The 23,408-nt window shown below is 51.6% G+C and overlaps 3 protein-coding genes across 19 annotated transcripts; 2 read left to right on the forward strand and 1 right to left on the reverse strand.

Annotated features, from left to right (window-relative positions):
- Positions 1–9: 9 nt before the first annotated feature.
- GUK1 (guanylate kinase 1) lies at positions 10–14,391 on the reverse strand. 10 transcript variants are annotated; one of them, XM_085226883.1, is made up of 10 exons: positions 14,263–14,321; positions 13,577–13,670; positions 9,009–9,127; positions 8,645–8,758; positions 7,303–7,344; positions 5,846–5,942; positions 1,784–1,922; positions 994–1,078; positions 591–676; positions 10–188 (listed from the first exon to the last, which is right to left on the reverse strand). In XM_085226883.1, the coding sequence occupies exons 1-10, from the start codon at positions 14,303–14,305 to the stop codon at positions 153–155; spliced, it is 855 nt and encodes a 284-aa protein (XP_085083009.1). In that variant the 5' UTR covers positions 14,306–14,321; the 3' UTR covers positions 10–152. The 10 variants fall into 10 exon arrangements, with proteins under 10 accessions (XP_085083009.1, XP_085083014.1, XP_085083013.1 ...); XM_085226888.1 differs by lacking the exon at positions 9,009–9,127 and adding an exon at positions 9,304–9,364 and having other exon boundaries at positions 14,263–14,285; XM_085226887.1 differs by lacking the exon at positions 9,009–9,127 and having other exon boundaries at positions 13,581–13,670.
- On the forward strand, positions 14,317–17,350 carry MRPL55 (mitochondrial ribosomal protein L55). Of its 6 annotated transcripts, none has more exons than XM_003206894.4 (4): positions 14,317–14,410; positions 14,894–14,979; positions 16,838–17,009; positions 17,108–17,350. In XM_003206894.4, exons 2-4 carry the CDS (start codon positions 14,954–14,956, stop codon positions 17,249–17,251), a joined length of 342 nt encoding a protein of 113 aa, XP_003206942.1. In that variant the 5' UTR covers positions 14,317–14,410; positions 14,894–14,953; the 3' UTR covers positions 17,252–17,350. The 6 variants fall into 6 exon arrangements, with proteins under 6 accessions (XP_003206942.1, XP_085083017.1, XP_010710577.1 ...); XM_085226891.1 differs by having other exon boundaries at positions 16,841–17,009; XM_010712275.3 differs by having other exon boundaries at positions 14,354–14,466.
- A 65-nt stretch (positions 17,351–17,415) lies between these two features.
- C6H1orf35 (chromosome 6 C1orf35 homolog) lies at positions 17,416–20,815 on the forward strand. 3 transcript variants are annotated; one of them, XM_085226880.1, is made up of 9 exons: positions 17,416–17,518; positions 18,267–18,372; positions 18,453–18,603; positions 19,277–19,322; positions 19,406–19,485; positions 19,592–19,664; positions 19,856–19,935; positions 20,251–20,391; positions 20,462–20,815. In XM_085226880.1, the coding sequence occupies exons 2-9, from the start codon at positions 18,279–18,281 to the stop codon at positions 20,730–20,732; spliced, it is 936 nt and encodes a 311-aa protein (XP_085083006.1). In that variant the 5' UTR covers positions 17,416–17,518; positions 18,267–18,278; the 3' UTR covers positions 20,733–20,815. The 3 variants fall into 3 exon arrangements, with proteins under 3 accessions (XP_085083006.1, XP_085083008.1, XP_085083007.1); XM_085226882.1 differs by having other exon boundaries at positions 17,479–17,518; positions 18,222–18,372; XM_085226881.1 differs by lacking the exon at positions 17,416–17,518 and adding an exon at positions 17,519–17,728.
- Positions 20,816–23,408: the final 2,593 nt, after the last annotated feature.

Raw genomic sequence — 23,408 nt, forward strand, 5'->3', positions numbered from 1 at the left:
ACGAGCAGGTTTTGTTTTCCTTCCTTTTAATAGAAATAACCTAGAGTAACGTGGGAGGAGGATGGGCCTAAAGGGAATGTCTCTTGGAATGAAATGCTGTGATGTGGCTCAGGAATGATGTGATAAAGTTAAAACGTCCAGGCAGGCTCAGCTCAGGACTTCCTGGATTCTTGGGCCTTCTGGATTTCCTGCAAGAAGATCAGGAAAACAACTGAGCACCGTCACTTTTGGGAAGCAGTAGTTTCACAGATATGGAGAGCAGAAGAAATCACCTCAGCAGAACAGCCCCACAGAAAAGCCCCAGCATCACAGCATCAAGGCTCCCATGTCAGTACTGGCCTTGGAACACAGCAAGGTGTGACTGAGAGGCTCCTCACAACAGCACACCCCTCCTGTGCTCTCCAGAGGTGTACCCCTGTTCTGCCACCAGTCCAGGACTGAACTGGATCCATTTCCCACTCCTGGGCCACAAATCCACCATCAATCAGCAGCTCAACCTGGATCTGCTATGGGCACACTTCTATGGCTGTGGTCTGACTGCTCAGCCAGGCCTACCCAGGGAGAAAGCAGCAAAGCCCCCCAGGACTCACCTTCAGGAGCTGCTCCTTCAGTTCTGAATAGGCTTTTTCTAGATCATCATTAATAATGACCAAGTCAAAGAGGCCAGGCTCTTTACCTAGTGAAGGAGACAAGGACAGAGGGCTTAGAGAAGAACATGCTCCTTTCCTGTGTCATCTCTCATGCCCGACCTGAGTTCCTGCAGCATTTTATTATCATCATTTCAGCCACTGCTTATGCGCTTCTCTGCTAAATGCCCTCAGGAATTGCAATGGGAAATGATGCAGCACGATGCTTAGATCAAACCCAGCTAATGCCCAAACCCCGCCAGCGTTCCTCCGAGAAGAGAAGTCAGATGTTTGTGCAGAAAACAGGTCCTCCATTCCCAGTGCACCCCTCTCCCTGGGCACTCTGCTCAAAGACTCCCAGACTTACTAAGTTCCAGATCTACACGGGCTGCAGTCAAACGCTTCTGTAGACTTTCTTCTGTCTCAGTCTGTCGGTCACGCAGCCTTTTTTCCTAAACCCAATGACAAATACATTAAAGAAATGCATATCCCAAATACTGCATGCAGGAAACACCCCCATCCCATCATCAAAGCAGAGATATCTGCTGCTGTCAGCAACAGTGGGAGTGACATAACACTCTGCAGAAGGCTGGGGGCCTCAATTCCAGCCCAAACCTTTGCCCAACCTGGGCTGTGGATGTCTGATCCACAGCTCCAGTTCCCAGTCTTTCCTTCTCCCCTCTATATTCATGCCCACATTCCTCCCTGAACCACGACAGGGATTCACTTCTCCCAGAGGCACAGAGTGATCACTGCTCTACAGGACCACACAAGAAGGAAGGGGTGTATATCAGTGCTGCAGAGGGACAGCCTCCTTAGGTCTAACTTCAATAACTGGAAGCAAGTCTCATCACAAGCTCTGCTTACCTCCCAGTGTAAGCACAGCTAACGTGTTTGGAGCTTATAACCCAGCACAAGCAACCACACTGACACGTGGGAACTGTGCAGGAGAGACACAAATAACAGGGCTGGGAAAGGTTTATCACAGGGACCCAGGCTGGGCAGAGCTAACAGCACGCTTGGCAACCTCTTCCCCACTCCCCCAGTCCCTAAGAACATATCTCCCTTCAACAACAAGGTGGGGAAACTCTCATGGCTTCAGAGCAAGACGCCGATTACCTCTAACCGCTTAACGGCAAAGGAAGGCGGCCGCTCACCAGGACGTCTATGGACGGAGGCTGCACAGAGATGTAGATGGGGTTCAGGTCTGTCTTCTTGATGTTCTTTACGCCTTGGATGTCAATGTCCAGGATGCAGATCTGGTTCTTGGCTTGAACAGCCTGCACTGCACGTTTACTAGGGACAGACCAAACAGGGGAGGGTCAGAGCCTCCAGCACAGCAGTGAGGTTTAGGGCTCCCCAGCAGTAGGTCTCATAGGGCTCCCATATGCCCAAACTGCTGCAGGAGGGAAGAACATCTGCTCTGCTCTTCCTAAGCAGTTTCTCTTTCCTTGAGTGTCCTTTGGGGTCCTAGGGTAGTGCAGAGGGCAAAGCCCTGATGGAGGGCGTGGAAATGGACAACGTGGCTATTCCAAGAGGAGTGGACAGTGACAGGACAAGGGGAAATGGTTTTAAACTGAGACTGGGGGGGGGTTTAGGATGGGTGTTAGGAGGAAGTTTTTCAGCCAGAGGGTGGTGACACACTGGAACAGGTTGCCCAAGGAGGTTGTGGATGCCTCATCCCTGCAGGCATTCAAGGCCAGGCTGGATGTGGCTCTGGGCACATAGCAGGGGGTTGGAACTGTATAAGCACTGTGGTCCTTTGCAACCCAGGCCATTCTATGATCTGTGCTCGTGGCTCAAGCACGGCCCATTAAGCTTAGACAAATATAGGAGCAGTCTCACCAAAGAACAGAACAGAGAACTTTCCTTCCCTGATTTCGTACCCATGCACTCTCCTGAAGGATGCTTAATGGATGCTTTGGACTGCTCCACAAGATGCACAGTCAAGAAAATTCTGTAATGATTCTCTTATACACTTAAAGGTGACTGTACCTTCCTACAAAGCGGGCTGTATACAACTGCCTCCAGCTTTTTCCTGAATACTTCCAGTTATCCTTTGAAAAGCAGCAACTCCATCCCTCTGCCAGTACACCAGAGGTGCCTGGATTAATTCCTGCCCCATCAGGGCACTCCTTGGGCAGGATTTGTACAGTGCAGCAGGCAGGATCTCCTCCAAGACAGGGCTCAGAGGCACAACAGCAATGCACAGCACTAGGAGCTCAGAGGTGGCCACTGCAGAGGTTTGAAGGGAGCTGAATAAGGAGAAGCAGCAGAGATAAAGAGAAAATGTTGCCCTACAGCCAGCCCTAAACCTGCTCAATTCCTTGCCTGTAATCAGGGCATCTCTTTGGATCTCTCCTCGTGAACATGCAGCTGCAAAATCTGCTCTGTGATGGAAAGAGCTTTCCACAGAGATGTGCTGAACACAGACCGCCTCCAAAAAGCACTCCTGACCCATCCTGTGCCCTAGGAATGAAGCAAAGCTCTGGCCAAGGAGGACTCCTTACTGCCAGCACTCCTTCCCCAGCTCTCTCTAGTGCTGCTCCCTGGTTAGCAGTGCCCTGGGCTGGAGAAGACAAAGCCTTCACCAGCACAAAGCACCCATGGGTGTCAGGCAGCAGATACTCAGGGCCACAGCACAGGTGTCTTCAGGGCATGAGCAGAGAAAATTGTGGTAACATAGATGGAGAGCCCTCAGCCTATGGATGCCACAACCTCAGTACAACTTTCTGCGACCACTAATAGAAAGGATGGAAGCAGCATGAGCAGAATGTGCCTCTCAGAAGAATACAAAGAGCCAAAATGGGGAAAGTGGCAATGAAAAACCCCAGAGATGAGCAAGGGAGCAGCTCAGCACACCTATGAGGAGAGCTGCTCACACCAGACCGAAGGGAAGAGCAAGCTGACAGGCAGTCCATCTGCACAGCTGACCTGCTTGGTGGCAGACTGCTGTCTACAGAGATACTGCTGTCACAGGGGGCAGCTGGTGGCTCTCATGAAGCCATGAGGGTCCCACAGCACAGGTCACTTAAACACCAGCAGGAAGGGGAAAGCTGCAGTGATCCTCTGAGACCAGCACTGTGACCTGTATGAATACAAAGATTTGCTACCTTGCCCAAGGGAGCAGCAGCAAAAGCCCAGACCTGAGCAGCATCCACAGCAAATCCACAAGATCTCCCCAAAAGAGCTCTTTTTTTTGCTATAGGCTTCACCTGCTATCAACAGGTGTCCAGCAATTCCTGCTGCAAGCAATCCACTAAGAGCCAACAACAGCTCTCAGCACAGGGCAGAGAACCCCATGCTTACATCCTGACCACAGCTGTAATTTAAGGCAGCTTCCAAGAAGTCCTGGTTTCTGTGGTCTTATCAAAAAAGATCTTTCAACTCTTTCAGGACTATGAAAGAAATTAATTTAGATATTAAATATCATTAGCTAGTAAGATTTAGGGAGCACAAAGGATGGCAAAAGCTTCAATTCCCCTGATAAGCATGAGGGACTCTCCACATAGCACATATCTCATCAGAAATATCCATAGGCACTTGTATGGAAATTGTAGACTTGGATAGTTTTGATATATATTTTGTCTGCCAAGGGGTATTTAATGCTTTGGGTTAATTTCTGATCTGGGTTAACTTCAGCCTCCCATCCTGCATGTTCTGTGTGCATATGCAGAAGAAATTGAAGGAACACACACCCCTCACTCTTCTCTGCTCCGCCCAGGGTCAGCCAAAGTGACATACTCTGGGCTCACACCAACACAACCTTGTTTTTCCAAGGGTGTTCAGGTATCCCATTTCCTCCTGGTAACTTTTGACTCATGTTAGCCTTTTCCACTCGTGTCTGTTTGAATTCCATGGGAATCAGCTGCAGAAAGGAGCCCTCCCAGCACCCACCCTGATGGAAGGGCACTGCCACCTCTTCAATCCACAGCAGACATCTGAGAACTGCCACCTCCTCTGCACAAAGCAGCATGGATTACTCAGGGAGCACGCAAAGGAAGGAAGCCTGTCCTACACACCATAAACCCTGGGATTAAGGAGTCTGAACTTGGCTTCTCCTTGGCGCTGGGCATCGGAGGTAAACTGGAAGATGAGTTGTCAGGTTGGGATTCTCTTGCCAAATGAGCAATGCTGAAAGCACCAAGGCCAAAGCAGAGACCATCCTCCTCTAGCAGCTTCAGGGGGCCATGGCCACATCCCTGGAAGACTCCCAAGCTGTGGGAAAGCAGTAATGTCAGTGCATAGTGCATTCAAACAGCTCTCTCCCCTTGGAAGGAAGGTTGAGAGCTGGTGTTGTCTGGCCTGAAGAAGAGAAGGCTTAGGGGAGATCTCACTGTGGCCTTCCGACACTTCAAGGTGGTTACTAAAACCCAAACTGTGCTGCTAATGAATGAGCCACGTTAATGGAATGCAAAGTCAGCAACCATTCCTTCAGAGCTGCACATTCTGTTTCAGGGCCTCAGGTTGATGTATCCCATAAGGAAACAAGCTTCAGAAGCTCACTCTGCTGTCTCCAAAAAAATTCTCAAAGAAGCACATTGAGTCCTTAAGGAAATGCAGATCTTCCTGAAAAGCATTCCAGGTATCTGCCTTTCATTCAACCAACTAAATCTCTCAGACATACTTAACTTTCCTCCTTAGCAGGTCCTTTGTTGCAGTGCCACAATTTCCTAACAATAATTACATAAGATATTTGACTTCTAATTAACATTGCTGCTTAATGTTTTATTGATCTTCAGCTCTGATGCCCAGAGCAATGCTATTTTAAAATCCACTTAATTCTTTAACCACAGTCAAGGGTGGCACACAACATATCTATGTATAATCAGCTGCTTCAGTAAAGAAGTACTCATACTTGCTTCACAATCACAGAATGGCCTGGGTTGAAAAGGATCACAATGATCTTGTAGTTTCAACCCCTCTGCTATGTGCAGGGTCACTAGCCACCAGACCAGGCTGTCCAGAGCCACATCCAGCCTGGCCTTGAATGTCTCCAAGGATGGGGCATCCACAACCTCCCTGGGCAACCTGTTCCAGTGCATCACCACCCTCTGAGTGAGAATAACAGCCAGTAGGGATGCCATCCCTTCTGCCCCTGGATTTATCACATTCAGACCAATAGGTAATGTGGGATGTATGGACAGGAAGCCTCCCCAAGTTAGACATTTTCTCCTCCAGCACCACCTGGGCTCAGTGGTGACGGTCTGAATGCATACCTCGTCCCATACATATTTCCTGAGAACTCTGCGTGCTCAATGAATTCACCAGCATCGATTTCTTTCTTCATTTCCTCTCTGGTCACAAAGTGGTAATCTGAAAATGGGAAAAATACACAAATTAGCAGCTTGGAAGGTAAATTTGATGGCCAAAGTCATGCATGGATGCTCAGGACAAAGAAAATCTGCTTCAGACAGCCTTGGCAGACAGTAGATATCAACACATACAGCAGTCCCTCTCTACACCAACTGACCACACACCTGCTCCAATGCTTCTGGAGCGCTGTGTGGCCAGGCATGCTGCTGTGCACTCCTCTTCATGCTCACTCCTCCCCACTTCCCCTCCTTGTGCAGTGAGAAACTCCCCTGCAATCCTGGAACGTGTTACAGCAGGACTGCCAAGGCCAGTGATTTGAAAGCATTTATGATTAAAGACTAGAAAGACAGAGAGATACATAAAAGGGAAGATTAAATATAAAAGAACAGAAATGATTCTCTGTCTTTTATTGAAACATCTCCCTTTCACTTCAGAAAGGAGGCTTCCTTTGGAAATTAAGTGCAAAACTCATTTGTTTCTTTCTGAAATATGGCAACAAACCAGGAAAAGCATCTTGTCAGGTGCACACAAGCTTTTAACTCAGATAAAGACTCATTAAGTAGGTGCATTTCCCAAAACACTGTGCCTTGGATGAGCTAACCAGAGATGCTTGACACTTTGGAAAGGAGCATATAAACAGGAGGGGGAACGGCTGTTTGAGGGTGGGTAGTGATAGGACAAGGGAGAATGGTTTTAAACTAAGACAGGGGAGGTTTAGGTTGGATATTAGGAGGAAGTTTTTCAGCCAGAGGGTGGTGAGGCACTGGAACAGGTTGCCCAAGGAGGCTGTGGATGCCCCATCCCTGCAGGCATTCAAGGCCAGGCTAGATGTGGCTCTGGTGGTTGGCAACCCTGCACATCGCAGGGGGTTGGAACTAGACAAGCATTGTGGTCCTTTGCAACCCTGGTCATTCTATGGTTCCATGAAATCAAGCCACTCAGTGCTTGCATACAGACTGCAGTGCTTAAACTGAGAGCCCCACACTGACACAGAGACCAAGATTTTCAAAGAAAGAGAGTCTAGAAAGACAGGAAGCATACGCTCTGCCTCAGTTAGCATTTCACTGCTTAATTCAATCATAGTTTTGTTCTCTCAAATCCATTCCTCTTCAGTTCTCCCCAGCGCACAACCTATGCTGCAGAATGGCAGTCACTACAGTCTCACAGCCACTGAGGTCAAAACCAAAAGGTATATACATTTAGATAGATCATTACTGACTACTCCCTCCTTCTGCCTACAGAAATGCACCCTATAAACATGAATGTAGGACCATCACTTACCTGCAGTTCCCATAAAAACTTAAATGTTCTCAGAGCAATAATGAGGCTGGTGAGACATGCCCAGTCACAGCACACTCACCTTTGCCATTTACTTCTCCAGGTCTCGGCTGCCTCGTTGTATCTGCAAGCAAAAAACAGCCTTGGAAACTGCAGGAACAAGGAAGCAGTAGTATAAAAGACAAAAGAGCACACACATAGAAATTAACTCAATCACACTGTAAGCTGATCAAAAACAATCAAAGCTTCTGGAATCAGCTAGTGTAAAGCACAGCCACTCCACAACTGGCCATTAATTGAAGAATTCTAGATAATCTGGAAGCAATTGTGATTGTTAGGTGCACAGCAGGCAGTCTGGGACTTACACACTGGGTTTAGCTTCCCATTCTGCTACAGACCTCCTATGTAATCCTGGTATTCAGATCCCTGCCTCGGTGCAGAGGAATTAACAATGTCCTACTTTGCAAAGTTATCTTCATTGGAAAAGATTAAGCAGCACCTACAGACATACTTAAAATAGCCAGGTTTAAGGAACAAGGGCAAAGTGCTGCACGAAGCAGGTGAATAAGTCAGACTGTTTTTGAAACCTACTGGAAGTCATTCAAACTTGCATTATTTTAAGAAGATTCTCTGCAAACCAAAAGAAATCTGATGGTCAGAGTCAAAGGCAATGCCAGTTATTTTATTTAGGACTGGTAAGAGTTAACCCAGTGCAGTAAGGCAATGGAGTGAATGAGCTGCCTGTGCAGCCCAAACTCTGAAGGTAATCTTTAAGGTGTCAGTAAGGGAAAAGGAAACATCTGTCTCCCAACAAGCAAGCTGCCTAAGGAAAACTCCCTGCATTCTCCCGTGGCTTCAACAGCACATAGCAACACTGTGACCACAGTGCTGCATTAAGACCCTACAGTCCCTCTCAAAACACCAAGGAGAGCAGCACATCCCTCTGCAGAATTCAGTAGGAGAGGAAGGGGATTTAAAATAATTCTGCTCGTGTAAATGGATGGTTATCATACAAATCCCTCAATCTGTGCTCATTTTGTCCTAAGCCAAAGCCCCTTTCCCACAGGCTCCCAAGGACAGAGAAGCTGCATTCACCCACCTGTTGTGTGCAGAGGATGCAACATTCCAACACTGCAAGCCACATCTCCCATGACTAAGAGAGATGTTCTCTTGAGTATTTGCCAGCACTGCCTGCAGCCAGGTGTGAGTGGGTCATGTCAGCAAGCCAGGGCTATTTTCATGTTACAGGGAACCGTGTTAAGTCGAATAAAGATCCCCTGCACTCATTTAAAGAGACCAAAAGCCCACAGATAGATGCAGGCAAAGAACAGAAGCTTGCTATATGGGACACAAATAGAGGTAGAGAACTGGGCTCTGGGTTTGTAGCCTCAAACTCCTTCACTGCCCGTCCATCAGATACTCACGAGAGACGCTGAAGCCAAAGATGTTCTCATAATCCTTAAACAATTTCTTTATCAAAGTGCTCTTCCCTGCACCTGATGGGCCACTCAGAACCACTGGTCTCGGTCCCTGCATGGCTACACAGACAAACAAACACGTGGCTGGTTAGAAATATGTAGAAAACATGGGTACAGGCATCCAGTGGCATCTCAGGACCACGAGTGCCTGTCTTTTATTATTTGACACAAGTTTCTGGTGAAAAATGTTAAATTATGAGAAATCAGAAGATGAGAGCTGATGGAAAACACCGAGGAGTGCAGGAAACACCAGGGAAATCCAAAGAACAATTACATCAGCAAACCTGCCACAAATAGAGAAAGTTGTCACCTCTGCACGAGGACAAAGGGCACCAGCCTGGCTCTGAGGGGCTGCATTTGGAAAGCTGATGATGGGGCCACCAGCAATGCAGCAGGACAGCATCACTCTGCTTTGCTTCTGGTCCTGGTCTGCAAGCATAACACAAGGGAAATAAACCTCAAGACCCTGCAGCAGTGCCTGGGGACACAGGCACCAGCAGGGCACAGCTGCACTCTGCAGCACAAACTGCAGCTTGAGGTGTGGCAACAAGCAAGAAGGGTTTGGCTCCCAGCAAAGAAACAAGGCAACCTTGGGTTACACCGACCTTTCTCTATTGTTTCTTCAGCCAGAAGGAAAAGAGTGGGTGTTTTCATGCACCTGCCCCTCTGGGGAGGGAAAATGGTTAATTACTAGTATGTGAATTAGGAGGAAATTTCTGTAGTACAGTGCAGGTTTTTCTCAGGGGACTGTCATCCACCAGCAGCAACTGGGCAGCTTCTAAGGCAGAGGTGATGCTAAAAGCAGGACAAACCCAATGGGTCTACTTTTCCTACTTAAAATCCTCTCTCTTCCACAAGCAGTGAAGCCCCCAAAAGGCTTTAGTCTGGCCCAAGGAGCATTCAGCACACAGACAGCATAATGCCCTTCCATTTTAAATTAGACCATAGCAATGTCATCCTGACCTTACAAATCACATTTCAAAGAGCCTTAAGCCACACTCAACCTCTTACAAAAGCAGATGCTGCCAGGGATGGTGTGGCTGGCTTATGTGGCTCTGCTGCCTACCTGACCCGAGTCAGGTCCCTCCTTATCCTCAGATCCCTGTTGCACAGCTCTGTTATCTCTCACACACTTATCAAGCAGCAAATCAGCAGTCCTCCAAGTTACCTGCAATCCAAGCCTGAACAAAAGGTCAGATACCCAAAGACAACACAGATATCTAGTGCATACATGGCCATAACAACACCTAAGTTTGATCACCAGCTGTCAAGGAACTGTTTTGTTGCTGCAGGGTTAGTCCCACCATACATGCATTACCATGCTGCTGAATGAGGCTCCATCATCCCACAAAGAAAGTATAAATGATGAACAAATCTTTAGGAAGCCCTCTTGGGTACAGACCCGTGCTGTTCTTTCCTGAGCCTCTGGTAATTTCTGAATAGCCCAGGTTTTCCCTAACTGCTCAATACATAAAACAAACACCCCCCTGCACCACCCCACCAAACTCGATGCCTGGAGCAGGGAAGCAACGCTGCTCTTGCTGACTTTTCTGAAGCATCTGTCTCTCCTTGTTCCTCCCACCCATAAAACAGCAGGAGAACATCAGTGAACCCTGACCAACAGAAGAGAAACATCCCAGCCAGGATGCTGCTCCCCTCTCCGTCCCCTGGAATCTTCTACCCTCTATCAGGCAAACAGGAATGTAAAGCTGCTCAAATCATTTGTGATTATTTCATCCAAGCCCAGGGAAATTGGGAAGGAGCAACAAACAGGCACAGTACTCACTGAGTGCTGGCTTCCAGTGCATCCCTACCTTTTTGCTCCCTCACAGCCAAGCCCAGCTCCTCAGAGTGGTGACAGGCTCTCAATCTGAGCAGGCAGGCAGAGAGCTGAGCTATTTGTGAGCTGCCTAATTACCACGCTGCGATTTTAAGACAGCCAATGGAAATTGCTCGCTGATCTTTAATCTCCTCTTGTACTTTCTGCTCTGCTCCCTGCTCTCCTGGCAGGTAAAGTCACAGTCAATCACCATTAACAAGCTGATGGATGCCAGCACTTGCTGGCATGGCCGTGGAACCCACTGCCTTTGGGATATCACCTTCTGCAGAAAATGTTCTTCTTTTGGACTGAAGTTGGCATGGCTGCTGCTTCCAGCCATTGCTTGAGCTCAGCTCAGTGATTTACACAACTGCCTATCATGACAATGAATTCCTTTCCTTGCCCAAACCTCCAACCAGCACTTTTTCCAGGCCCTCTGCAGTGCAACATAGCACATCACCCAAGCTCTCTGCCTGGAACTTTGGCTAAAATATTACAATATCAGAACAAAAAATCGCACTCAAGGTGTCTGACCAACACAATGGCCTTCTATGATGGAGCAATGGCATCGGTGGACAAAGGAAGAGCAACTGATAATGTCTATCTGCACTTGTGCGAGGCCTCTGACGTGGTCCCATACCATGTTCTTAGCTCTAAATTGGAGAAAGATGGATTTGAAGGGCAGGCTGTTAGGCAGATGAAGAATTGGTTAGATGGTGACAATGAGAGGGCTGTTGCCAATGGCTCTACATCCAGGCAGAGGCAAAGGGCAGAGCAGTGACGTGGCTCCACATCCCCAGAGAATGCCTAGCCTGGTCAACCTCAAACTATAACTCCAGCTTTTGTGTTTCTACAAGCCTCCTTTAAACCTAAGCCTCCAAAATCCTCAGTGGACAGGACTAAGTTTCCTTAAAGTCTTGAATTGGAGGCTCTTGATCTCAGAACACACCCCTCCATCAGATGCCAAACGTTCTGCCCAACCAGGGTAAATGCCAAACCCCTCCAACACCCAGTTTTCCTTTTCTGGACATCTGGATGTTAAGAATCTTGCACCTGTGGTGTTATTGAACTGAAAGCCAGGGGTGCCAGCCACTTGCTGAGGTCCTGGTTTGCAATGAAGGCTGCTGGCACTTGGCTGTGAGGGAGGAAGGCTGCAGGTGAACCAGCCAAGGATGGCTGAGCGGGGAGCTGTGCCTGAGGACCTGGATTCCTGATCTGTGTGACACTCCTCCACATTCTGCAACCCCACCCTTTACTTTTTTTTTCCCCACTGAAATACTGAGAAGAGACAGGTGTTGCAATCACAGGTCTCACTTCTTTAAGAAGGCTGAAAGTAAACTTAAAGACTGACAGATGTTTACTCCTGCCTCCCTCCAAATGTACCCCATCTTCTTTGCAAGAGACCTCTGCAGCAAAACAAGACAATTTACAGGAAAACACCCCATCCATTTTCACTGCCAGTTGAAGAAGCTGAGTCCTCTGTGTGCAGCAAACAGTGAGCATCCAGCTGACAAACTGGAAATCCACATCACTGTGGAACAAAACCAGCTCAGCTCAGCACCGGTTTTATTTTTTCCCCCCCTTTGCTCAGATTTTGGCACTGTCAGAGCAGTTGATTCCCAAACACAAAGGATCTCTCCTAAAGTGGTTTTGAACCCAGCCTAACCACCACGGGTACCCAAACCCACAGCAGTGTGGTTTTGCAGCTGCAGATGAAGGCCACAGAGATGCTGTTGAGCTGCAAAATGATACAGGGCGCAAAGAAGAAGCACACAAGAAGCCATCCCAAAGGCAGGGAGCAAATCTCCCTCTGGTCCTGCTTGCTACAGCCACACTGAATTTTACCTGGCAGGTGGCAAGCCGACCAGTAGGACAAAGACCAGACATCACAAAGAGTTAAACATAATCAATGCTGATTAGCAGAACAGCTTTGAAAAGAAGGTAAAGCCCTGCTACAAAGGAGAAAAGCAGCTTAAAGGACAGTTTGTCAGGAGCCCCAGCTAAAGTCTCCTGGATTAGGAATAAAATCCCATTCCCTATTTTTAGCATGTTCTCCATGAACTCCCAACTCCTCCTTTCTAACTTTTAGGACTGATTCTTAACAGCTGCTGGACACACAATCATTAACAGGAGCCACAGGAACTATGCAGAACAGGGGGCTAAGAGGAGAGGCTGCCTGAAAGCACTGTGGGTTGTTTGGTTGTTTTAATAAAAGACACGACTAGCTTTTACCCTTCCTCCAAACTTTTTCTTTGCCCTATCAAGTGGTTCCACTTGCAATACATGAGAAGAGAAGGGCAGCTCTCTGCTTGCATAGAACCACACCTGAGCACCAGCCCAGCAATTGGGCTGTCTCACCAGCCATGTGAAACAAGTCTTAGAACCACAGAATCACCAAGGTTGGAAAAGACCTCCAAGATCATCCAGTCCAACCGTCCACCTATTGCCAATAGTTCTCACTAAACCCTCAACACAGCATCTAAATATTCCTTGAACACTTCCAGGGTCAGTTCCACCACCTCCCAGGGCAGTCTACTCCAGCGCCTGACCACAGAATCACAGAATGGACAGGGATGGAAGGGACCTCAAGGGTCATGAAGCTCCAACCCCCCTGCCACATGCAGGGTCACCAACCTCCGCATTTCATACTAGACCAGGCTGCCCAGGGCCCCATCCAATCTGGCTTTGAACACTTCCAGGGACAGGGCATCCACAGCCTCTCTGGGCAGCTGTTCCAGCACCTCACCACTCTCATAGTACAGAACTTCCCCCTGACATCCAACCTAAATCTTCCCTCCCTCAACTTCAAACCACTTTCCCTTGTCCTGCTGTTATCTACCCTAAGAGTTGACTCCCCTCCTGTTTGTAGGCTCCCTTTAGGTACTGAAAGGCTGCAACAAGGTCACCCTGCAGCCTTCTTTTCTGCAGGCTGAACAAGCCCAGCTCCCTCAGCCTGTCAACGAAGTAATGAGGATCCAAAACAGATATGCTGCTAATCAAAAGCAGATTCACTGCACTATCTCCTGCCTTCATTAATTCTATACGGGGATTTCTCTGACCCACAGCTGGCAGTTCCTTCCTCCTTCACAGAGAAGCACTGACAGGAGCTGAGCAGCCCCATGCAGCTGGCAGGCACACCGAGCGACGTTTTACCTGCAAATGATCACCAAAAAGTGCTAATTTAGAATCATGGGTTGGAAAAAACCTTAAAGATCATCAAGCCCAACCACGACCTAACCATACTACCCTAACTCTAACAGCCCTCTGCTAAACCATGTCCCTGAGCACCACATGCAGGCTGTTTTTAAACACATCCAGGGATGGTGACTCAACCACCTCCCTGGGCAGAGAATGCCCTGACAGAGGTACCTGAAGAGAGCAGTAAGGTCTCCCCTCAGCCTCCTCTTCCCCAGACCAAACAGCCCCAGGTCCTTCAGTCTCTTCTCATAGACCATATTCTCCAAGCCCTTCCCCAGCCTTGTTGCTCTTCTTTGGACCTGCTCCAGCACCTCCATGTCCTTTCTGTACTGAGGTGCCCAAAACTGAACACAGAACCTCCTCCCCAAGCCTGCAGGGCTCCCTGGGGGACAGGCAGGGTATGACTGGGCTGAGTGACTTCACCAACGCGAGGAGGCCCCACACCCCTCACACACAGCTCCCTCGGGATGCCGACCCCCTCCCCTCGCTCTCGTCGCCCTCTACCCGCCCGTTCCCCCACACATAGCCGCTTCCTCCCGCCGCTCACCCGCCGCCCGGGCGATGGCCCCGCGCAGCCACCTCCAGCTCATGAGGGGAGGGCGGGGGGGGGGGAGGGGCGGAGCGCGGCGCTGGGGGTTCCCGTCAGCCCCTGCTGACGTCACGAGAGGCGGCCAGGCGGGAGGCTGCGCCGCTGGGTGAGGTCACGTGAGGGGGAGAAACCATGACCGCGGAGTGGGGGGGACGGGGGAGGGTATGTGCTTTTCTTGTGAGGAGGAGGCGGTGTGAGGGGTCGGAACAAGCGGAGGGTGTGGGTTGAGGGCACCGCGGTGCCAGGCGGTGGCGGTGAGGACATTGGTGTTACGGGCGGCGTGGGGAGGGCATCACCGTGAGCTGAACCATTGTGGGAGAAGGGGTGTTTGGAGGGGGGAGTAGACTGCTTGGGGCCAAACCATTGCGGGACGGGGGCGCTGTCTTGGGGGCAGGAGTGCGGTGTGAGGACGGGTGCCATCTTGGATCCGGTGTGAGGGCGGGCGCCATCTTGGATCCGGTGTGAGGGGCGGGCGCCATCTTGGGGCTGATGTGGGGGTGGGCGCCATCTTGAGGCTGAGGGTTGGGGGTGTCCCCGCGCTGTGCTGTGGGGATGTCACCTCACGCTAACCCCCTGGTTCTGTTCTCAGCCCTCCTCGTCCCCAGGTTGTCCTTAAGAGGCAGCGCGGCATCCCCTCACGCAGAGCACAATGGCGGCTGTGTGGAGAGCACTGAGGTGAGAATGGTGCTTGGCCCTTGGGAGCCCCAGTCTGGGGTCTGAAGTGCGTGTTCATCACCTGCTGTGTGGTAATCAATCCTCATGCTCTCAGGAGAGACATTTTATATTTTGGAGTTGTCCACAGAATCACAGAGTGGCTCGGGTTGGAAGGGACCTCAAGGATCATGAATCTCCAACCTCTCTGCCACAGTCAGAGGTCCAGGCCTGGTGCTTGGTGCTTTCCCACAGATCAAGCTCAGACAGGAAACTGTTGACACAGTATTTATTTGCAGAAGTTACAAAGTGAGTAATTTTCCAATTCTTACCATGATTGGTTGCAGTTTTTCATACAGTTATAACGTTGCTGGCTGTATGCCTCCATTACTACCTGTTCAGGGGAAGAGCCTTTGCCTGGCTTTTGTTTTTAGTGCTATAATGAAGGCATTGCAGTGAAGGATTTGTGGGTTTTCTTTATAAGTTGGCAGCGTCCCCCAAAGTATCACAGAATCATTAAGGCTGGAAAAGTTCTTGAGGTGCTCGAACAGACTGCCCAGAGAGGTTGTGGATGCCCTGTCCCTGGAGGTGTTCCAGGCCAGATTGGATGAAGCCGTGGGCAGCCTGGTCTGGTATTAAATGTGGAGATTGGTGGTCCTGCCTGCAAGCAGGGGTTGGAGCTTCATGATTCTTGAGGTCCCTTCCAGCCCAAACCAGTCTGTGATTCTGTGAAACGACCACTCCTGATTAATGTTCTCCTCAAGGCTTCCCGCCTCTGGGCGGTTGTTGGTTAAGGATAGCAAGTATTTGTTCTTCCGACACCTAATGCAATGGAACTGGGTGATCTCAGAGGTCACTTCCAACCCAAGCCATTCTGTGATGCCATCCAGAAAGACCCAGACAGGCTGAGTGGTGGGCCCAGGTGAACCTCATGATGTTCACAAATCCGAGTGCAAAGTCTGTACCTGGTTTGTGGCAACCTCCACTGTCACATCATGGGATGTAAGGATGGGGCACAGCCCTGCTGAGTGCTAGCTAGGGATACTGGTGGATGGCAGCTGGGCATGAGCCAGCACTGTGCCCTCCCACCCCAAAACCCAACTGTACCCTGGGTGCATCCAGAGCCATATCTGACCAGCAGGATGAGGGAGGGGGTCTGTCCCACTTGTCTTTGCTGTCAGACCTCACCTGGAGTGGTGCATCTAGATTAGGAAGAGGGTTATGGCAGTGAGGCACAGGTTGCCCATGGAGGTGGTGATGTCCCATCTCTGGAGACACCAGAGATCATGGATGGGGCTGTGAGCACCTGATGAGCTGTGGGTGACCCTGTGCCCTGCAGGGAGTGGGAACCTTTAGCTCTTGGAGCAGGTCCAGAGGAATGCCGTTAAGATAATCAGAGGGCTGAAGCACCTCTCAGGGGTGGAACAGTTGAGAGAACTGGGCTTGTTTACCTTGGAGAAGAGAAGGTTCCGGGGAGACCTCACTGTGGCCTTCCAGTATTTGAAGGGAGCGTATAAACAGGAGGGGGAACAGCTGTTTGTGAGGGTGGATAGTGATAGGACAAGGGGGGATGGTTTTAAACTGAGACAGGGGAGGTTTAGGTTGGTTATTAGGAAGAAGTGTTTCACATAGAGGGTGGTGAAGCACTGGAACAGGTTGTCCAAGGAGGTTGTGGATGCCCCATTGCTGCAGGTATTCAAGGCCAGGCTGGGCAGCCTGGTCTGCTGGTTGGCGACCCTGCACATAGCAGGGGGTTGGAACTAGACAAGCATTGTGGTCCTTTTCAACCCAGGCCATTCTATGATTTTATGATTCTATGACCCTTACAGGTCCCTTCCAACTCAAACAGTGCTATAGTTCATGATTGCTTTGCCTCCAACAGCAGCCTGCAGCCCCGCTGCCTGCACACCGCCTGCAGCCGCCACAACTCCAACCGCACCTCCGTCACCCACCTCCGCCGCCAGGTGTACGGCCGCCTCTACCCCCTGCTGCTGGTCCGCACCGATGGCTCCACCATCCACATCCGCTACAAGGAGCCCAAAAGGATCCTCATGGTAAGGCACTCAGCCCAACAACTAGAGATAAGGGCACTCGGGGGTGTGTGTTGCTTTGGGTGTTGCAGCCTCACTCTCTCCCATCACTCCCTCCGCAGCTGCCCATGGACAGCAGCACGTTGCCTGAGGCGGAGCGCAAGGCCCGGCTGCGGCGGCAGTTCCCCAGCAAGCTGCAGGCCAGGCAGGAGGAGGTCTTGGAGGATCTGGACTTGGAGAAATACAAGAAATTTTGGAAGAAATGAGGCACCGATTTGGGATTACCCCCGCACCAAGACTCTCTACTAAGTGGTGGCTGATGGACACAGCTATAGAAATAAAGAGAAGAGCAGTTTTGTTAAGAATTTGTTTTTTTTCGGTGGTTTTGTGCCTGCTTTGGGCGGCTCAGGGCAGCATGGCCGTTCACCCCTTCCCCCCTCCCCTCCGCGTTGTGGTACAGCCCTCCGCCCCTCCCGGCCCGGTGGTAGCGCCCGGGGCGGGGCTACAGCGCGCGGGCCCCACGGCCCGGAGAGGTGCGTGCCGGGGGGGAGCCGGGCCGGGCTGGGGGGGTCGCGGGTTGGGCCGTTTTCCCCTCCAGCGCTTCTGTGATCCCGAGTGTGCGGCACCGGCCTTGGGGTCGCGGTTTCCCCCCCTCTCTCCCCTACCGCTGGGCGGCCTTCCCCGGGCCGTGCAGCCCCCCCTTGGGCCGTCCCAACTCATGCAGACCCACATTGCCAACCCAGGTAATTCCCCCCAGCCCACTTAGACCTCTACTGCCAGGCTATGTGCCCCCCCTAATCCATGCAAGCCCGTTTCCAGCCCATGCGTCCCCAGTGGGTCATACAGTTGCCTTCCCCCCCCCAGCTCTATACAGATCCCAAGGCCAGACTTTGCAACTTCTCCCCCTCCCCCCCAAACCCATTGAAACCCCCATCTCCAGACTCCAACCCCACTGGCCATGCAACCCTCCCCAAAGCTTTGCACCCCCCTCCACCTCCATCCCATACTTTGCCCTTCCCCCCTATTCTTTATAACTTCCCCCCCAGGACCTCAGCATAACTAACCCTTGCTTGATACCTAAAGCTTCCTATAACTTTAGGATTGCAATAGGGCAATCCTAATCCCTGTCCCCCTCCTCATTGCACTGCAGGGGAGCCCTGTATTTCCCTCATCCCCCCACAGTACATTGCTGGGGGAGCCCAGCACCTCCCTTGTCCTCACCCCATTGCACTGCAGGGGCAGCCTGCTGTTCTGCCATGATAACAGGGCCCATCCTTGCAGCACCCCGTCACCATGTTCGGCTCATCCCGAGGAGGGGTCCGGGGGGGCCAGGACCAGTTCAGCTGGGAAGATGTCAAGACAGACAAACAGCGCGAGAACTACCTGGGTAAGGCCTTCATCCCTGGCCCTGTGTGTGGGGTGAAGATAAGGGGCTGGGGACAACACGGGGCGGTTGTGTCCCTGCAGGAAACTCTCTGATGGCACCGGTGGGACGCTGGCAGAAGGGCAAGGACCTGACGTGGTACGCCAAGGGCAAGCAGGAGCCCGCCCCGCTGTCCCGTGAGGAGGAGCTGGCAGCCGTGCGCCTGGCTGAGCAGGAGGCCATGATGGCAGCGCTGTGAGCACCCCCCTGCAAATCCCCTGTGACACTCCCCCAAAAATAAACACTCTGAACCCCCCTCCAAAACAATACCTGAAGGACCACGTAGTCGTTGGTCACCACCACCAAGAGTTCATGGTGTTGAACCAACTGAATGCCCTTTTATGATGAGGTTGCCCCTGTGGTTGACCAAGGGAAGCCAGTCGATGTTATCTTTTAGGATTCCAGTCGAGCTTTCCATGCTGTTTCTCACAGCATGCAGAAACACAGGCAGGCAAAACCATGGGGCGGTGGGTGAGCAGCAGGCTGACAGGTCCAAAGGGGTACAGCCAATGGGGTTCCATTTGGCTGGCAACCACGCGTTGCTGGTGCCCAGTTATCAGTAATGCCTTCATCCGTGACTTGGATGTTGGACAGGAGTGTGTTCTGAGCAAGTTTGGTGCTGCTGATAGAATGGGAGGAGCTGTTGACTCTATCGAGGGTGGAGAGATCCAGATCTTTCCGGGGCATTAGGGAAAGGCTCTGCCCCATTGGACAGTGGGTATGGAATGGAGATCATGGAACAGTGGGCTCTCATACACAGGGATGGGATTTGGGTGGTGCTGTGCAGAGCTGGGGGATGCACTTGAGGATCCTTGTGAGTCCATTCTTCCTGGGGACATGCTGTGACTCCATGGTTCTTTGACTCTAGGGGCTACAAGAACGTGAAGAGGCAGCCCACAGGCCTCAGCAAGGAGGTGAGGGCGTCCCTGCTGTCCCTATAGGTCAGGGCATCCCCCATGCTCTGTGTTTTTATGGGGTCTCAACTCTTTGCCCACAGGACCTGGCTGAGGTGTGCAAACGGGACAGCGCAGAGCGAGCCGAGGATGTGGATCGGGTGGTGGGCTTGGGCAGCTCCAGGTGGGCACCAAAACGCTGCATTTCAGAGCGACTCTTTAAAAACAAAATGCCATTTTTATGTTGGTCTTTTAATTTTGTGGCTCGTGGATGTGATTTCTGCCTGCAGCGGCAGCGCCGGGCGGGTGATGCTCTCCAAGGAGGACAAGGAGGCAGCCAAGATGGGGCTCTCTGTCTTCACGGTACGTTGAATTGATATGTGATCATGAAAAATCCACGAGTGTTTAGGTCGGAAGCGACTGCTGTGAGCATTTTCGTTTGTTCCCAAAGTTCTTTTTTAAAGGCAGAAAGACCTTTTATTCTGTATGTGTCACTCAAAGCATTGGGCAGGCCCACGCACTCGCTCTGTGCTTTTCTCTTCCCCGTGCTCCAGCATCAGAAGGTGTGCAGCAGTCCCGAGGCATCTGGCTCCAAGAGGAAGCAGGACAAGGAGGAGAAGGCAGAGGAGAAGCGGTGAGGACCGGGATGCATCCCGCACTGCCCAGCCCTGGTTGGTGGGTCAGAACCAGCCAGGAATGGCTGTGCTTTTCCTGGCAATATTGTGCTGAACTGAACATTTTGCATCGCAGCTTGGTTTGGGCTTGTCCTGCTTCGGTCTGAATCCCCCTAAACCTCTGAATCACCCTCAAAACTCCTTGTTTTTAATTGCTTCTCCTTTATTAAAGAGGCCTGATGAAGGCCCAGCAGGGGTGGGTGTTTGGCGCAGAAAGGGTTGGAGGGATTTGCAGTGCAGGAACCCATCAGTGCTGCCCTGTTCTGCTCCCACAGGACGGAGAGCAGCAAGAAATCCAAAAAGGAGAAGAAGAAAAAGAAGAAGAAGAAACACAAGAAGGAGAAGAAGAAAGACAAGCACCACAAGCGGGACACCACCCCATCATCCTCCGCCTCCTCTCCCGACCGGGACGAGAGGTAGTGGGGTCAGAGGGGGAGGCACACAGCAGGGCTGTTCCCACGAGGTGACATCTTTCTGTCCCTGCAGACGCCACCGGAGTAAAGCCCAGGACCGCCCTGCATCCCACGGCGGCCGTCCGGAGGCATCGCGGCACCGGCACCGCCGTGACACGGACTCCTCCCACAGCAGCGGAGCCTCGGGCAGGAGCCCCTCCTCCCGCCGCCGGAGGGCACGGAGCCGCAGCAGGAACGGCCAGCGGCACCCATCCCCGCGGCACAAGGGCAGGAGGAGGAGCAGGAGCCGATCTCCTCGATCCCACAGGGTCAGACAGCGTCACGATACGGATTCGGGTGACTGAGGGGTTTTCCTGGAAGGGATGTTCCATAGGTTATATATTTTTTAAGGTTATTATCTAAATTAAAGTCACAGCTTTACAACTGCCGGGGCTGGGTTTGGCTGTTGGGCACTGGCCTCAGTGCAGACTGGTTATTGCCTGCGTGTTACGATATGGACACTGTAACACATCCCCTCTGTGGGATCTGTAGCTGTCACCTTCACTTCCCCTCAGTTAAACCTGGGGCAGCACCAGGAGCTCGCCCTGCTGTTTGTTTCACCTGTGGTATATGGAAAATCAGAATAACGCCATTACAGAATGGGAGCAAAATACAGCAGGTGCCAGGTGCTCACTCCATGGATCTGTCCTCTCCAGACTGACCTCTGTGGGGTCCAGCATACAGCTCTGACCCCTGAAAGTCTTTAATTTGGGGACATCTGGGCGTGAGCCACCAGCAAGGCAGGATGAAGCAGAGATGTCACAGCTGGGAGCTCTCACGGGGATGGCAGGGTGACACGCGTCCCTTTTGGCTGAGAAATGGTCTCTGACTAAAAAGGAAAGTGCTGAAATAAGTCCTTGGCAGATGGATGTGGCTGGGGCACCTCCTGCACGTGTACGCAGAGTGCTGTTCCCATCTGAAACCTCACTACAGAAATACGGGTATTTGTGTGTTCAGCGCACAGAGTGCAGGGTGTGAGTCTTAAATCCATAATTAGCAATATTGGTTCATGTGAAAAGGGGACATCCCGAGCAGCTCCTGCTCATAGGGCCAACAGCACGGAGCACAAGGGCCGCATTTGTGTGAGTCGTGATGCCATTCCTCCCACTCAAGACAGGGCTGGTCTGTGTGTCTTGGCAGACAAACACCTCGTGCCGGGGACCGGTGTCAGTTTGCACTTGGGTGGTTTTCAGGGTCTTCTGTTACCAGAGGGGCTGCGCCACCGCACTGCCTGCAGCTCACGTGGAACAAGGGATGCATTCACTGCAGCGGGATGAGCTGGAATAAAGCCCTTCTGTCCCGCTCCCCTCCCGGCTGTGAGCATGTGTTTAACCCAGCTGGTGCGGGCAGCAGATGTTGCATGGATTCTTTTTTTTCCCTTGAGATGTTTTTTTGGGTGGGGTTGATGCTCTGTTAGCAGGACCATGGCGTGAGTCCTCTTCATCCGAGCGGCTGCAGCCCTGTGTCCACATGCAATCCATTTGAGTCCAGGCCTTCTCCCTGAGCTCGCTGCCTTCAGGGTTACCTACTGCTGCTTTTTGGGGTCTGGGCAGTGTCCGATGCCCACTGGGAACATCCCAGCACAGGGCAGTGGTGGGAAAGTGGAGCACGGCTATAAAGGGAACTATAAGCACAAAGTCTGCACCAATCCCAGGGCCCAGCATGGGACACTGCTCCCTGATGCCCTCATTCAGCTTCATTTCCTAGCAGGGCAGGATCCTCCCGAGGGGGACGTGAGCTGAGCGCTTTGAAGGTGAGGGTCAGAGAAGCCCCCTGAGGTGGCTCATGCATGCCATCCCAGGCTGCGTCCCCTCCTGCAGTCCCTGCTTCCGCTCCCACCACTCCCATCAGCCCATCTCCAAGTGCTGTTTGAAGAAGGCACCTATGCCTATTTCATACCCAACCCCACATCCTAAGGAGCAAAAGGCTTTGAAAAAAGGCAAAAAGGGGTGTGAAGGATCCTCACCTCAGGGCTGCGCAGCCATCCAGCCGCCTCTGCTTTCCTGCCCAAGCTGCTACACAGGTTCCTGTGGACAGGGAAGGATGGATGGCTAAAATCCCTGTGGTCTTGGCCGAGCCCAGGCCAGAACAAAGCTGGTGCTGCCTCGAGCAGAGGGCTACTCCCACAGCTCACTGATCCCAGATAACATCACTACATTCCCCATCACTTCCTCCTTCCAGCGTGGGCTGTACGGCTGGGGCAGGCCGGACATCGTGCAACCCTCACACCAACACGCCTCGCACAGAAGTTAACTTACAGACACCCACACGGCCAGCAGGATCTCTGCTGTTGGTGGTACAGTGCTGGAGTACAGCAGAGCACCCGCCTTCAAGGAGGTGTGGGAGGAGAGAGGAGTTGGGGGCTCTGCTCAGTGACATCAGCAGGAGAGCTGGCCGTTCAGGTTCAGTTCCCTCCCAGAACAGGAGTAAATAGATACCCTGCTCAGCTAGGCACGCACAGAGCCTGATTCAGAGCTTGAAAGTCAAGATGAGACAAACAGCTTGGAAAGAATAACCTGACTTACAAGAATTTTGCAATCCCTTCTCGCTGTTTGCTTAACACTGATTACTACCAAGATGAGCTCAGAGTGCAGGAGCAGGGCCCAGATAGCCCTTGCTGGGAACCTTGAATAAACCCAATTGCTGCCTGCAGCACCCTCAGCTGAAGACAGCAGTCAGAAGCATCTCACTCTGAGCCTCCCGCTGTACAAAGGCAGCCAGTCCCAGAATGAAACAATGCTGGAACTCTGGGCCTATCTGCAAACACACACACACCCTTCAGATGAGGCAGCTGCTTGGAGAGGAAACAAAATCTGGGGAATGAGGGGAAGTGGAATCTGTCCAGCAGATGCGAAGCTCGATGGAAGACCATCTCAATTAACTCTGAGAAAAGCAGTGCCAGGGCAGCAGCCCACAGAGCTCAGCACTCAGGAAGGCAGATTTCACTCCCAGAAGTGCATCGCTCACAAAGCCTATCGTGA

The sequence above is a fragment of the Meleagris gallopavo genome, chromosome 6 (genome assembly GCF_905368555.1).
Source record: "Meleagris gallopavo chromosome 6, MGAL_WU_HG_1.1, whole genome shotgun sequence".
NCBI lineage: Eukaryota > Metazoa > Chordata > Aves > Galliformes > Phasianidae > Meleagris > Meleagris gallopavo.